General features: G+C 38.5%; 1 protein-coding gene across 2 annotated transcripts in view; it reads right to left on the bottom strand.

Annotated features, from left to right (window-relative positions):
- Nucleotides 1-14612, bottom strand: part of LOC108295889 (S phase cyclin A-associated protein in the endoplasmic reticulum-like) — a 243213-nt gene that overhangs the window by 102752 nt on the left and 125849 nt on the right. For both annotated transcript variants that reach the window (XM_017518229.2, XM_017518232.2), the window contains exon 5: nt 492-724. In XM_017518229.2, coding sequence (XP_017373718.1) covers nt 492-724 — 233 coding nt within the window. The remainder of the gene's footprint in view (nt 1-491; nt 725-14612) is intronic.

The raw sequence follows: 14612 nt of genomic DNA, 5'->3' as shown, positions 1-14612 counted from the left end.
GATGGAGGCAACAAACCACACTGCCGTGTATGTACCTATGCAACAATCCTGCATGTTCTGCACATGTACCCCAGAACCTAAACTGCAATAAAATATATATTATTAAAAAAAAAGAATTTTCTTTCTCTCTACAAAACTGCCTTAAAAAATCTATTGTGCTCTTCTGTGTTTTTCAAATTGTGTTTATCATTGAGTGTGTATTCCTTTTATAATTAGGAAAAAGACTTATTTTTAAAAAGTGGGGGGGGAGAGAGACAGACACACTGTCTGCTACTGCAAAAGAGCCTGAACATCTGAAGTAAAGTATTAAAAGCAGCGATGGAGTGAGGTGATACATCTGAGAAATATTTACAAGGTATTCTTGGTATTCTCTACCAGAAATTTATGAATGGCATTGTGAGAACCACTGCCATGACATGGGCCTTGAGATTTACATTAATATAGTTATTTTTAAACAAAGAACAACGTTTAAAAAAGTGTCGGAATTTTACCTGATAAGGTCCTGAACTCGACTGTTAAAAGCATCGCCTTGTGAGGGTTTGTTTTTCACTTCCTGTGTTGGTATTTTTGGTGAAGCTGGCTGGTGGCTTCCATCTGGTCGATTGGCAATCAGGCAGCCCAAAACCACAGCACCAGCTTTGAGAAGTCCAGTTGTCAAGCCTTCAAAAACTTGTTTATTTGTATTTCTTCCCAAAATAGTATTATTTTCATCTGGAACATAAACCTAGATGAAAAAGAAGTACAGTAAATATGTTTCAATAAAACCACCAAAAATGGTCAAAGATGGTTTAGAATATTTCTGTAATCATAAGTAATGCTGACAATCTAAAATGTTCAAGAGTGTTGGCTCTAAAGTCAGACTGCAAGTTCAAATCTGAATTTTCCCCTCACTACCTGGTGTCCCTGGATACAGTTACCATTTCAAAATTCCAACTTCTCATCTATGAAACAAGCATAATGAGAGTACCTGTATCATAAAATTTTTGTGATTATTAAATAAGCTAATAAATATAAAAGGCTTAGAACATACACAGGCACATAGTAAGTATTCAATAAATACTTATTTAATTGAATAAATTATATTAAAAATTTAAATGAACTAAGAAAACAAACCAATTGATAAAATGACAGCACTATTTCTTACTACAATGAATTAAAAAAAAAACTAATCTGAATTCCTCTATCAGGATGAAATTTGCATTTCCTACTACTAAATGGCAAAATAGTTCTTTTCGTAGTGCACAATGTCACACTCAGCTTTGTGTATAGTTTACAAGAAGTAACATGGTTGTTAAATGCTGGAGCTTGGACCCTGCCTCTGCAGTATATGATCTCAGACAAGTTCCTTACTTTCTCTATCTCCCTAGCTTCCAAGACAATTCTGAAGTTCAATGAAGAAGATGAATGGGAAAATATTTGGTAAAATATTAAATTCCACAAATGTACTTAGTGACAACCAGCCTTTGCCTCATTTTCACCGTTTATCTGTACCAGTTCTACCAAAGATACAGGAATAAATGATCACTTGGATCCAAAAGGAGGATCTTTAGAAAAAACAAGCAACTTATTGGCCAGAACTAGTCACACTGTCCACCCAACCAGAAGGGAGCCAGGAAATGACATTCTATCATGTACTTAGAAAGAGAAAAAGAATCAGAACATCTGGTACACAGGACTATTGACTGCATAATAATATTGTTTTTTCTATTATGACTGTGCAAATATTCACAGCTAATCTACTTAATGATATTTACCCTTCTGTCCAAAATTTTTGGTTTCACTGAGATAACCATTTTTCCCAATATGTTGTATTTCCTATTTCTGTATCACTACTTCATTGTTTTTCTTTCTAGTCAAAATGAAATTTCTTAAGTTCATGTACATCAGGGATTGCTGATTCTTTTTCTGTGCCCTGAAACCTGCCACCCTCCTTCTCTAATCTAGACTGGTTGCTCTCTAGGCCTACTACGCAGCTCTAGGTTAGATGCTCTTATTTCTTGGATCTCATGTCTTCCTTTTCTTTCCATATAATTTTCTCATTTTGGTGTAGGATCTATTCTAGCAACTTCCTAAGAGGGCATACCCTGCAGAAACTTTGAAACTCCAGAAACTTAGAATCTTCTTATGGCTAATTTCCTGTGCCTTGGTATAGATCTTTTATTTATTGTGTGAAAACTCAGTGGTCTTTTTAACTTGAAAGTTTTGTTTCATTTCTGGGAAAATTTCTTGCGTTATGTCTTTGCTAATTTCCTCCCATTCATTTTTGGTTAGATTTTTTGTTTTGTTTTGTTGTTTTGGAGACAGAATCTCACTCTCTTGCCCAGGCTGGAGTGCAGTGGTGCGATCTCAGCTTTCTGCAATCTCTGCCTCCCTGTGTCAAGCGATTCTCCTGCCTCAGCCTCCTGAGCAGCTGAAATTACAGGTGTGTACCATTACACCTGGCTAATTTTTGTATTTTTAGTAGAGACAGGGTTTCAGCATGCTGGCCAGGCTAGTCTCGAACTCCCGACTTCAGGTGATCTGCCCACCTTGCCCTCCCCAAGTGCTGAGATTGCAGGTGTGAGCCACTATGCCTGGCCTCCTGATGGATTTTGAACCTGGACTGAGCTTCTAATTTTGAAAAATTTTTCTTCTTGCTTTTCACGTTTTTGTGTTTTTTTTTTTCCCCCTACTTCTTTGGAGACTTCCTTAACTTATTTTCTGGTCCCACTAGTTTTTTGTTTCATTAATTATATTTTAAAATTTCAAGAGCTCTTTTTGGCTCTCTGCATGTTTTGGTAGTATCTTGTTTTTTATTTCATGGATTCAGTATCTTCTCATTTTTGTGAAATTATACTTTTTGAAAGATTTTCTTTTGTTTCTTACATAGTCTCTGTTTTTTTTTTTTTTATGTGTTTCAGGTTGGAGGCTTTCCTCAAGTATGTCGTTATCTTGGGCTTTTTGTTCATGTTTATGATTGATGAACGAATATATCAGTGTATCACAATCTGGATCTAATCAATCAGAAGCTGAATACAAACTTCTGTGTGAGAGGTTTCAATTTGGGTGATTAGGTTGAGATCACACTTTTCCACTGGGGGATCCCAGCTCTCAATATTTGTAAGTCTATTCTCCTGGGACAGTTAATTTCACTATATAGAAGGAAACCTTATATCCTCCACAAACCTGAAGTATGTAACATGGTGCCCAATTTCAGAGGTTCACTGGAGAAGAGGGCTCAGTGTCTCACTTTTGTGAGAAGAGGTTTTCACTAAATCACAGTGTTTTTGTATGGCTGTGCCTGGTGTTCACATGTTCTGTGTAACTTTGATTGAAACTAGTGTCTTCTCTGAGGGTTGGGCAGGGGCAGCCACTTGGCTAGACATACAGTAGATGGGCTCTAAGGCATGCAGGGCACCTAAACTGCCTTTTATTTAGACTTTCAACCAGTTCTTCTCTTTGCAGTCCCCCTTGCACCCTCGTTTTCTGAGATAGCCACTAACTTGAATTCTCGGGCCCTGCTGGGATTCTGTGGCACAAATTTCCTTCTGGTGTTTTGCTAGTTTAGGCAACTGTCTTGTATCATGTGCTTTCCAGACTGAAACATATATACATTTGCTTTCCTTTCTTTCCTGTGCTCTTTGCGGGTTCATGACTTTCATTTATTTACTAGAATATTAGTGGGGTCTCTCATCAGAGAGAAGGTAATTTATGTGTTAAACTGGACACACTCTAAAATTAACTCAAATCCTCTAAAATACAACTTCCTTTTTCTTTTACACACCACAGAAAGAATATGAGTAATACATTTCTAGGTAATGTCAGCGTTCTTGATTCATCACCAATTTTCATATTTCTTTTTTTCCAACAATCTTGTACTGTTTTTTTATCATGAAGTATTTCAAATAAAACACTATATATATGTGTTGTACTTAGAAATCTTTCATTTATCTGGAAGCTTTTTTATCCAGTAATTGGATCTTTTAAAAATACAGCTGAGAGTAAACAGGAAATTAAAGACTCCTGAGATACTAAAATTGATGTCATTTATTTAATCGTTTGCTCATCTAACATTTGAGTACCTAACACTTACATAACCAAGGGAGCAGAGTGATGCTTTCATCCAGACCATAAAGACTCTAATTTTACAAAACTGTAACAAGCTATGGTTTCTTGGTTTATAGAAAGAGAAGGAATAATATAAAAGAGAAAAATGGTGACCATTTTACAGGCAGGCAGTAGCAAAATGTGACACTAGTTTTGGAAGCAAGACAGATACAATAATGCAAAAGCATTGTGACCTGGGGACAGTTAGACTCAATCATCTTTACTTCCTATGAAATTAGGATTTACTAATTTCATGGTGTTAACTGCTAATTCTTAAAATCAGTGTTAACTGTTAATTTTCAAAGTAACACCCTTAAGAGGTCAAGAAAAGGTTAAAATAGGAGCCACACTTATGGGGGCTGTGGGGAGAGGGGAGAATGAAAACTAATGTTTACTAGAGTTTTCTACCACGCCAGGTTCTCAATCATTTTCCTTATATTATCTCATTTAATTTTTACAGACTAGGAATCAAAGTTCAGAGACATCAAGCAACGTGTCCAAGTTGTTAATGGAAGAGTTGGGACTTGAACCCAATCTGCTAAGATTCTTTCCCTTACTCTACAGTGACTCCCTCCCATTGGGCGTCTCTTTTACTGAGGGCTGTGGAGAAGCTGTGTCTCTCGTGGAGGATGTGAAAATGGGTCACGGCTAAAATACTGCCTTACTGATGTCTCTTCCATTAGAAAACTAGGGGTTCCACAGGAGCTTCCCTCTTGGCCAAAAGATTAAGAATATATTTAAGGGCTCTTGGGATAATTCTGGGTGAAATATATTAATCTCATTATTCAGAAACTGTAAATGTGGTTTGGAGACCAAATGTTACCTCCTCCTCTGCCCCAAGAAAATTAGCTCAATGTAAAGGAAATCAGAAAAATATTTTTACATTATTCTTATATTCTCTGCCTGTGGCTGACTGACAACTTTTGATTTTCTGTCTCGCTAGGGGCTATGTGCCTGACTTTATAAACATCATTTTGTCAGTTGCTCATAAAGTAAACACAAATGAAAAAAACTTCTGTAACAATCTAGCAGTTACACAAAGAATCCTTGTGGCCCCGCAGGAGGCAAATCTCCCTTTATCAGGCTTGCTGGGCCAGATCCTAGGGTCTCAGGCCCAGGTCTAAAGGCCTTTACTCTGTGGAACAGTCCTGCTTTCTTACATGATCTCCTATTTCCCAACAGTCTCAATGAGCCTCGTATCCAGTTCAAGCACCTCATCAAATTTTTTCATAGAAAATTTCATTTTTTCATTTAGATTGGCTTTTTCATTGTTAAAAATAGTGTTTTTTGCTTGCAACCTTTGGTAACATAGTTTTTGGTCTGTCTCAGAGGACATTTTATTCAAATGGTCCCAGAAATTCTCCTTGTCCCTTTGCATTGACTTTTCTTTTGCGGGGTTTATTTTACAGCAATGTTTTAATAGAAAACCAATGCTTCATCTAGAAAAGAATTTCGAAATTTCCAGAATTAAGGTAAGAAGGGCTTATCTTCAGTGAGACAAAATGAAATTTTTTTTTTTTTTAAAGATAGAGTCTTGCTCTGTCATCCAGGCTGGAGTGCAGTGGTGCGATCTCGGCTCACTGTATTCTCTCCCTTCCCAGTTCAAGCAGTTCTCATGCCTCAGCCTCCCAAGAAGTGGGATTCCAGGTGTGTGCCAGCAGGCCTGGCTAGTTTTTGTATTTTAGTAGAGATGGGGTTTCATTATGTTTGCCAGGCTGGTCTCGAACTCCTGGCATCAAACAATCCACTCACTTCAGCCTCCCAAACACCTTTTAGTCTTAAAAACGAGATTTGACAAAAAGAAACTCTAAGGAGAAGGTATCTATACTGTAAATGATATTTTATTCAAAGCAGTATACTGCACTGCTGTCTTTCATCTAGCTGGGTATCACTGTTACTTGCCAGAGGTAAAATAGCTCACTTGTGAGCAGCCTGCTCTTTTGGGACACCTTTAATACATGAAATACACACTTATGTGAGTTCTGATATCTGCTTATAGAGAGTACTTGAGTTTGAACTTCCCCAGCACAGCTGCTGGGCCAAGGGCCTGTCCTTTGGGCAAGGTGTGCAAGCAGTCTCCTCCCTTCCCCCACTCTGCTCTATTACACACCTGATTTACCTGAGTCGGGAACACATTCCATCCCGGGGTGGGTGGTCTGTGGAGCGCAGGGGAAGGTTACCTTCCCAGCATGCAGCAGTGCTTGTAACTACCACCTGCTGGTATGTATCAAGCCTGGCCTGGGAAAAGAGAGCTATGTAGCTTTTGGTCCTTCTGAACCCGTCACCCCTCAGGCAGAAATCTAAAACCAAACTTTCTATTCAAATGGATGAAAGAGATTTCCTTCAGAACATTTCTTTAGAATACACTAGAGTGGTCATTATCTTACTCTTATAATAGCAGTTTATTATACAGTGATTTCATGTACATAATCTTATTACAAAATTTTCCCTTCCTCTCAAAAGATATTTGACCTTTTAAAAATTTATTGATATTTCATACGGTTTAAGATAGCGAAAAAATCTTAGAATGAAATCTTTTCATTTTATCTTTGGGGAAACCAAAATCCAGAGGAGAAAGAGGCTTCCGTGAGGATGCAGAAATCATCATGGCTGGAATAAATACTGGTACTGATTCTCTAAACTTACTCCAAAATGAAACTCAACGTTTATAGGACCAAGCCCTGAATCAAAATGTTTTCAGCAAAGTTAAATTAAAAGTCATTATCACTTTTAAAAGCCAAGTATGTATTCTTTTTCCCACTGCCAAAGTGGTTTCAAATACTTTCAACATTCTTCTTTGCAATATAGAAAGATGCTTTCATTAGTAATATAAATCTGCTGTTCTGTAATGTGATTCCATGAAAGAGAAAATTAAGTTAATTACTGGTAATTCTGAGCAACTAATTTTTAGTGTTCTGAAGATACGTTTACATATTTTCATGCTGTGCAGTGTATACAGAATGGTCAGAATATGAATTAGGTTCACTGAGAACCAATAAGAGATTGTTTAGAAAACTGTCACAACAGTGTCAGAGTACAGAAAAAAAAGAAGGCAAAAAATGTGGAAGGGCTCCAGCAGCAGACAGAACGTCTTACACTGTTGGCCTCATTTCTTATACCAAACAGTCATTAAGCATGCAACAGCCTTTTTGCTGCTGCTATTTCTAAAACATGTATGCCCGTGTTATCTTCTGCATAAAACAGAACTGATAAAAGACAGGTATTTACCTCAATGATTTACTTGGCTTGAAAATATAAAAGGAAATTACACAGGGATGGCCAGTAGTTTTACGCTATTATCTTTTAAAATTATTCCCCTTCTTTTTACGCCACAAAGAACGTTATGACAATATTAAAGAAGACATTGCAATTAATCCTAAATATCGTTACCCTTCCTAACGTATTTATGCCTTTGAGCCTAGAGTTTATACAGCCAATATCGTAACAAAATAAAATGTCAGCAAGCTTTATAGAGTGTCTGCCTCAGTGGTCATGATGCTTGCAAAACTCTTTGGTACACATGTTGAATCATATACTTCCTCTGCTCAGCGCATCCCCTGGTATCTCACTTCCTGCAAACTAAACGTTCCAAACCTCATGATGCCCAAGGAAGTGCTTCTGATCTATCTTCTACCTCCATTACCTCTCCAAGTTAATATGCTAAGTCAGTCTGTCTCTTGCTCTCATTCTGATGTTTCCTCTGCTGGAACACCCTTCCCCAGGTAACCTCATGATTAATTTCTCCACTTCCTCTAGGTCTCTGCTCAAATGTCATCTTATCCATAAGCTGTGCCAGAGTATCTTATTTAAAGTAACATTTCTCTCCCCAAACCTACCTTCCCTTTCTTGCTTACTCAACTTTATTTTTCTTCAGTGCAATAGTTACCTCCTGACATATTATACATTATTTCCTCTCTCTCTCTCAATCAGAATATAAGCTCCATGAGGGCAAGACTTTGTCTTGATCACTGCTACAATCCCAGTGCCTAGAACAACATCAGACATGTAAGAGGTGTTCAATAAATATCTATTAAATGCATGAGTAGACACTGATTTTCACTAAATTTCAACATGAATTCTGCTAACACTGAAAATTCACTAAAAAATTCACCAAACCAATAATTGTGAGATTTAGAAGGCCCAGGTTAAAGATAAAACCAGCATTAAAAATACAAATATATAATATTTAGTCATCCTGGGCACAGTTGTAAAGTGAATTAAAGGACAAAAGGAATTTTACATGCAACCCCCTTCTCTGTGTAATATCCTATGTGTTCACCTCTTACTCTTCTTTCAGTTACCGTAGTCTATGAAATGCATCTTTTCTTTTCCCCACCCCCCAAAATAAGTTGTGTGCCTCACTGGAATTCCCAACACCTTGTACAGGCTGTGCTTTAGTGCAGCACTCACTGCACTACATTTTAAATGTCTCTTACTGGTTTTTCCTACTAGACCGTGAGCTGCAATTTGTCTTTGTAGTTCCAGTGCCTAAATATTTGTCCAATGAAAGAACGAGTAGGTTTCAGAGGCATTTATAAAGCAGCTTTGGTATGTCGGAAGCATTGTCCCGGGAGACCTGAGTCTCTCTCATTCTGTCTCAGCCACTACCATCCGCATGACTTGTGTGTACCTAGCTACTTATGTATAAAATGAGGACATTCATCCTTACCTAATATTTATTGACAGCTCACTGTAAGATGGCAAGCTAGGTCCCTTTATATATATATTTATCTCATTAAATGTTTATAGCTACCCTCTAGGGTATCTATTATTATGCCCATTATGCAAATGAGAAAACAGAGGCTCAGAAAGGCTAAGCAACTTATACAAGATCGTGAAGTCAGCAAATAATGGAGTAGTTTCTCAAATTCAACACATCTGATTCCATGTTAGGTGATATACCCTAACACCATTGTATCTTTTCTGGTAAAAGGATGGATTTGTTAATCTCTGAGACCTCTTTTAAGCTCAGATTCTATGATTCTGCATGTCTTTATTCATGATCATGAAATTATTCAAGTAATCTCATCTATCTAGAATATAGGCAAAACCCAGGAAATAATTTTAAAAACCAATGTAAAAGGTGGTGGGGCATGTGTATTGATGCAAAGAAGAAGACAGGTGAACAGTGATAGTTGGGGTAAAAATAACACCACTACTGAGGGAATTGCCATGTAATCATAATGCTAGATGGAGGACCTTGAGGACCTGAGAAAATCAGTGACTCTCAGACTTGGAAAGCCCCAAGGTGATTATCTAGTTAACCCTCCCAATCAGTGCAGGGGTTCCTTAATAGAAGAGGTCTTCAAAAAGGTTGTGGATAAAGTGTATTTGGAAAAAACTATGCATGGATTTCCACTTGTTTTTGCACCAAAATACACTCATACTAACTTGTTATAACATGTCTGAAGAGATTCCAGTTTGAGGCACAAAGAAGGACAAGACATCAATTTGAAAAGATCCCCTATAAGAGCAACATGAATTCTGCTAACACTGAAGCAAGAACAAACATCAAATTTATGGCGAAGTTTGGGTGGAAGAATTGTGAAATCACTGTTGTTTTACAAAAAGTTTATGGGGACAATGGCCCAAGGAAATCAGTGGTTTACAAATGGATAATTCGTTTTAAGAAGGGACAACATGATACTGAAGGTGAAACCTGCAGCAACAGACCATCCACATCCATTTACAAGGAAATAATTCATTCTGTTTGCGTCCAAATTGAAGGTGACTAATAATTAACAGCAGAACCAGTAACTACCACCACAGACTTCTCAACTGGTAGCTTACACAATTCTGACTGAAAACTTAAAGTTGTGCGAACTTTCCACCTGATGAGTGCCAAAACCACTGTGTCCAGATCAGCTGCAGACAAGGGCACAACTTTCAATGGAAATTTTATACAAGGGGGATTAAGATCCTGAAGCATTTCTTGGAAGAACTACAACAGGAGATGAAACCCGGCTTTACCAGTATGATTCTGAAGACGAAGCACCATCAAAGCAATGGCTACCAATAGGTAGAAGTGGCCCAGTCAAAGCAAACGTGGATCAGTTAAGAGCAAATATCGTGGCAACATGTTGGGATGCTCAAGACATTTTGCTTTTTGATTTTCTGGAGGCTGAAAGGATAACATCTGCCCATTATGCATGTGTTTTGAGAAAGTTAGCCGGAGCACGCACAGAACAATACCTGGGAAAGCTTCACTGGAGGGTCCTTTTCCACCACAGCAACACTCCTGCTTATTCTCCTCATCAAATGTAGGCAATTTTTCAAGAGTTTTGATGGGAAAACATTTGGCATCCACCTTTCAGTCCTGATTTGTCTCCTTCTGACTTCTTTTTATTTCCCAATCTTAAAAAATCTGTAAAGGGCAACTACTTTTCTTCAGTTAATTATGTAAAAAATATTGCGTTGCCATGGGTAAATTTCCAGGACTCTTAGATTTTTAGGGATGACTTAAGTGGCTGGTAGTACCACTTACAAAAGTGTCTTGAACTTGATGGAACTTAAGTTTAAAAAAATGAAGTTGATTTTTTAAATGTTCATTATGTAATTCAGTTTTTCCACAGATTTTCCCCCTCCCCTCACTGCTATAAATTAATCTTTCCCATCTTTAAATAAAATTTTGTTACTTTGGAACTGTTTATGTTTAATTACTGATGTGCTAGGGCTTAAGTCCAACAATTTACATTTTGTTTATTCTGTTTGTTGTCTGCTCAATTTCTTGAACCCACACATTTACATCTTTTGCCAAATTTGGGACTATTTTAGTTATTTCTTCAAATACTTTTTCATCACTGTCCTTTTTCTCTTTTACTTCCATGAGTCTGATGACATGAATGTTAGATCTCTTGTTACAGCTCCATCAGTCTTTAGGTCCTGGTCATTTAAAACATTTTGCTCTATTTTCTCTGTTGTTCTTCAGGTTGGGTAATTTGATTGGTCCAACTCAAATTCATTGATTCTTTCATCCTTTATCTCCATTCCGTCATTGGAGCACATTCACTGACTTTTGAAATTTTGGATTATTATAGTTTTCAATTATAGCATTTCACTTCGTTATTCTTTATATCTTCTATTTTATTTCAATAGCTTTAGGGGTAGAAGTGGTTTTTGGTCACGTGGATGAACTGTATAGTGGTGAAGTCCGGGATTTTAGTACACCTCTCACCTCAGTAGGGTACACTGTACCCAATAGGTAGTTTTTCATCCTTTACCCTATTCTCACCCTTTCTCCTTCCGAGTCTCCAATGTCCATTATACCACTCTGAATGCCTTTGCACACCCATAGCTTAGTTTCCACTTCTAAGTGGGAACATATTCTTCTATTTCTTTGCTAAGACTATTTTTTCATTTGCTTTAAGCATATTTGTAATTGCATGTTGAAGCATTTTTATGGCTGCTGCTTGAAAATCCTTATAAGAATTGTAACATCTGTTGACTGTCTTTTCTCATTCACATTGAGATTTTCCTGGTTCTATGATGAGTGATTTTTAAATTACATTCTGGCAATTTTGTGTGTGATAAGACTCCGTATCTTATTTAAATCTTCTTTTAGAAAACTTCCTCTGACAGTGTTCTGGTGGCGGGGGCAGGGAGTTACACCTCATTACTGTCAGGTGGGGGTGAAGGCTGCCTCATTACCATGTAGGGGCAGGAATTCAGGCTCCTGACTTAGCCACCTGGAGATGTCATGTTACTGTTCCTCACATGGCTTCCACAGGAAGGGAGAGGGCTTGTTACCACAGGAAGGTGGTGAGTCCTGGCATCTCACTTGGCCCCTTCTGGCACCATCCTGGTGAGTGGGGGAGGAGGAGCTCACTATCTCTGAGTAGGGGTAAAAATTCAGGCTTCCAATACGGTCTCCACAGACCCTGGGTGGAGGCACATCATTACTGCTGAATGAGGAGTAAGATCTCGATTTCCCACTCAGCCTTCTCTAACACCATCAAGTGATGGGGAGAGGGAGTGTTGCATGAGTGCTTAACCCTTTCTTATGGCCTCTGATTCTTCCAGAGAGTAATATCCACTCTTACTGCACATGGAATTTTCCTGTAGAAAAAGTAGTGGTGGAAAGGACAGTCGTGATAACAGTAATAGCAGCTAATATTTAGTGGGCACTTAATGTGAGGTGCCATGCTAACAGCTCGTCTGGATCATCTCACTTAACCTACACAACACTCCCGTAGATCAGAAGTATTGTTATTCCTATTTCATACAAGAAAACTAGGGTTCAGAGAGGTTAAATTCCATCAGGTCAGGATTTCAATCCAGGCTGTCTCACTTCTGAGCCTGAGTCTTTAACTACTGTAGCATACTATACTGAAAATCAATCAAGGTGACAGGTGAAAGTGCTCAAAAATTATAAAGCACTAAACAAGTGTGAGGGAAGTTTTATTACCATTTCCAGGACACTTCAACAAGTGATCATGATTAGATAAATGAAAATCCAGGCTGCATCCGGTGCTAATGAATCATTTAAACATTGTTTCTCATTGCAATAGCTACCCCAAGGACATGTTTCATAATCAGCAAAAGCTGCAAAAGAACCTTGGAAAGTTTTAGAGGTAGAACCTCAGTGAAATGCAAGTATCTATTATTTTCTCACAGGCTGTTTTTGCACATGTAGGTAACTGAAATTTCCTTTAATCTCATCAGGCAAGTTCAGTAGGAACTCATGAGGACAGATGTGTTATGGATAATCACCAAGCTATGCTGCCCACTCTACAGAATGGAGATTAACATTCTAGAGAACCCCCTACAGTCTGAAGAAGCAGTTATGTGAATATCACAAGCAGACAAACTCATATGAAAAAGAAATGTATGTCATTCATAATCTCATAATATTGTGAAATATATACAGACTGTTCTCAACTTGCCATGGTTCAACTTACGATTTTTTGATTTTATGATGGTGCAAATGAGATATGCGCTCAATAGAAACCATACTTTGAGTCCCTATACAACCATCCCCTGTTTTGCTTTCAGTATATGAGTCAATATATTACATGAGACATTCAACACTTCATTGTACAACAGGCTCTGTGTTAAATAATTCTGCCCAACTATAAGCTAATGTCAGTGTTTTGAGCACATTTAAGGTGGACCAGGCTAAGCTATGATGTTTTTTAGGTCTGATGTATTAAAGGCTGAGGGTTAAGCTGATCACCAATGGCTAGTGATGTAACTGATCATGCCTATGTAATGAAGCCTCCATAAAAACCCAACTGGGGCTGGGTGTGGTGGCTAACGCTTATAATCCCAGCACTTTGGGAGGCTGAGGTGGTCAGATCACCTGAGGCCAGGTGTTCGAGACCAGCCTGGCCAACATGGCAAAACCCTATCTCTACTAAAAATACAAAAAATTAGCTGAGCATGGTGGCAGGTGCCTGTAATCCCAGCTACTCGGGAGGCTGAGGCAGGAGAACTGCTTGAAACCAGGAGGCAGAGGTTGCAGTGAGCTGACATCATGCCACTGCACTCCAGCCTGGGCAACAAGGGTGAAATTCCAACTCAGAAAAAGAACCAACCAACCAAACAAACAGAAAACCCAAAAACCACTAGGATAGGGTTTGAAAAGCTTCAGGAGCATGAAATATATGGAAGTTTTTGGAGGGTGATGCACCTGGAGAGAGTACGGAAGTGCCATGCCCCTTTCCTTCATCCCTCGTCCCATGAATCTCTTCATCCGCATCCTTTGTAATATCCTTTGTAATAAACTGGTAAATACAAGTGTTTCCTTGAGTTCTGCAAGCCACTCTAGTAAATTCATTGAACTCAAGGAAAGGGTCATGGGAATTCTGATTTATAGTCAGTTGGTCAGAAGTACAGGTAAAACAACCTGAGACTTGTGATCGGCATCTGAAGTGGGGGACAGTCTTGTGGGACTGAGCTCTAAACCTGTGGGTATGATGCTACCTTCAAATAGTCAGAATTGGATTGAATTAGAGGCTCCCAGCTCCCGTCTGATGCTGAAGGACTACTTCGCTGGGTGTGTCGGGGAGAAAACTCCTAAACATCTGAGGCCACAGACTCATTTTGTGTTTAAAAGTATAGGTGAAACTGAGTTTGTTATTCCTGTATTCTCAGACACCTGTCTCTGAGATGATAATATAATTCTCTGGATGACAAAACACATTAGTTTACAAAATTTCTTTCATTCATTGAACATGTTTTGAATACTATGTCCTCGACTCTGTGATAAACTCAACAGGCTAAGATGAAAGACAGTCTTGCCTTCCAGAGTTCAGAGGCAAGTAAAACGTAATTAATTCCAGCTGATAAGTAAACTCATGGTTTTATGAGGACAGGTGCAAGGTGCAGTGCCTGGGGGAGGTAACCTCTGAGTTGAGTCTCAGAGGAAGAGGAAAAACTTAGCCTGCTGGGATGGTGGTGATGTGGGGTAGTGAAGAGGACACAAGAGGTAACAGCACGAAAGAAGACATAAGAGAATGTGTGTTCGGAATGCTGCAGGTTGCTGGGACAGCTGGACTAGTGGCGTATGAGACAGTCAGATCACACAG

This window comes from Cebus imitator, unplaced genomic scaffold (assembly GCF_001604975.1).
Source record: "Cebus imitator isolate Cc_AM_T3 unplaced genomic scaffold, Cebus_imitator-1.0 Scaffold664, whole genome shotgun sequence".
Taxonomy (NCBI): domain Eukaryota; kingdom Metazoa; phylum Chordata; class Mammalia; order Primates; family Cebidae; genus Cebus; species Cebus imitator.
This window is presented reverse-complemented; position numbering and strand designations above follow the sequence as displayed.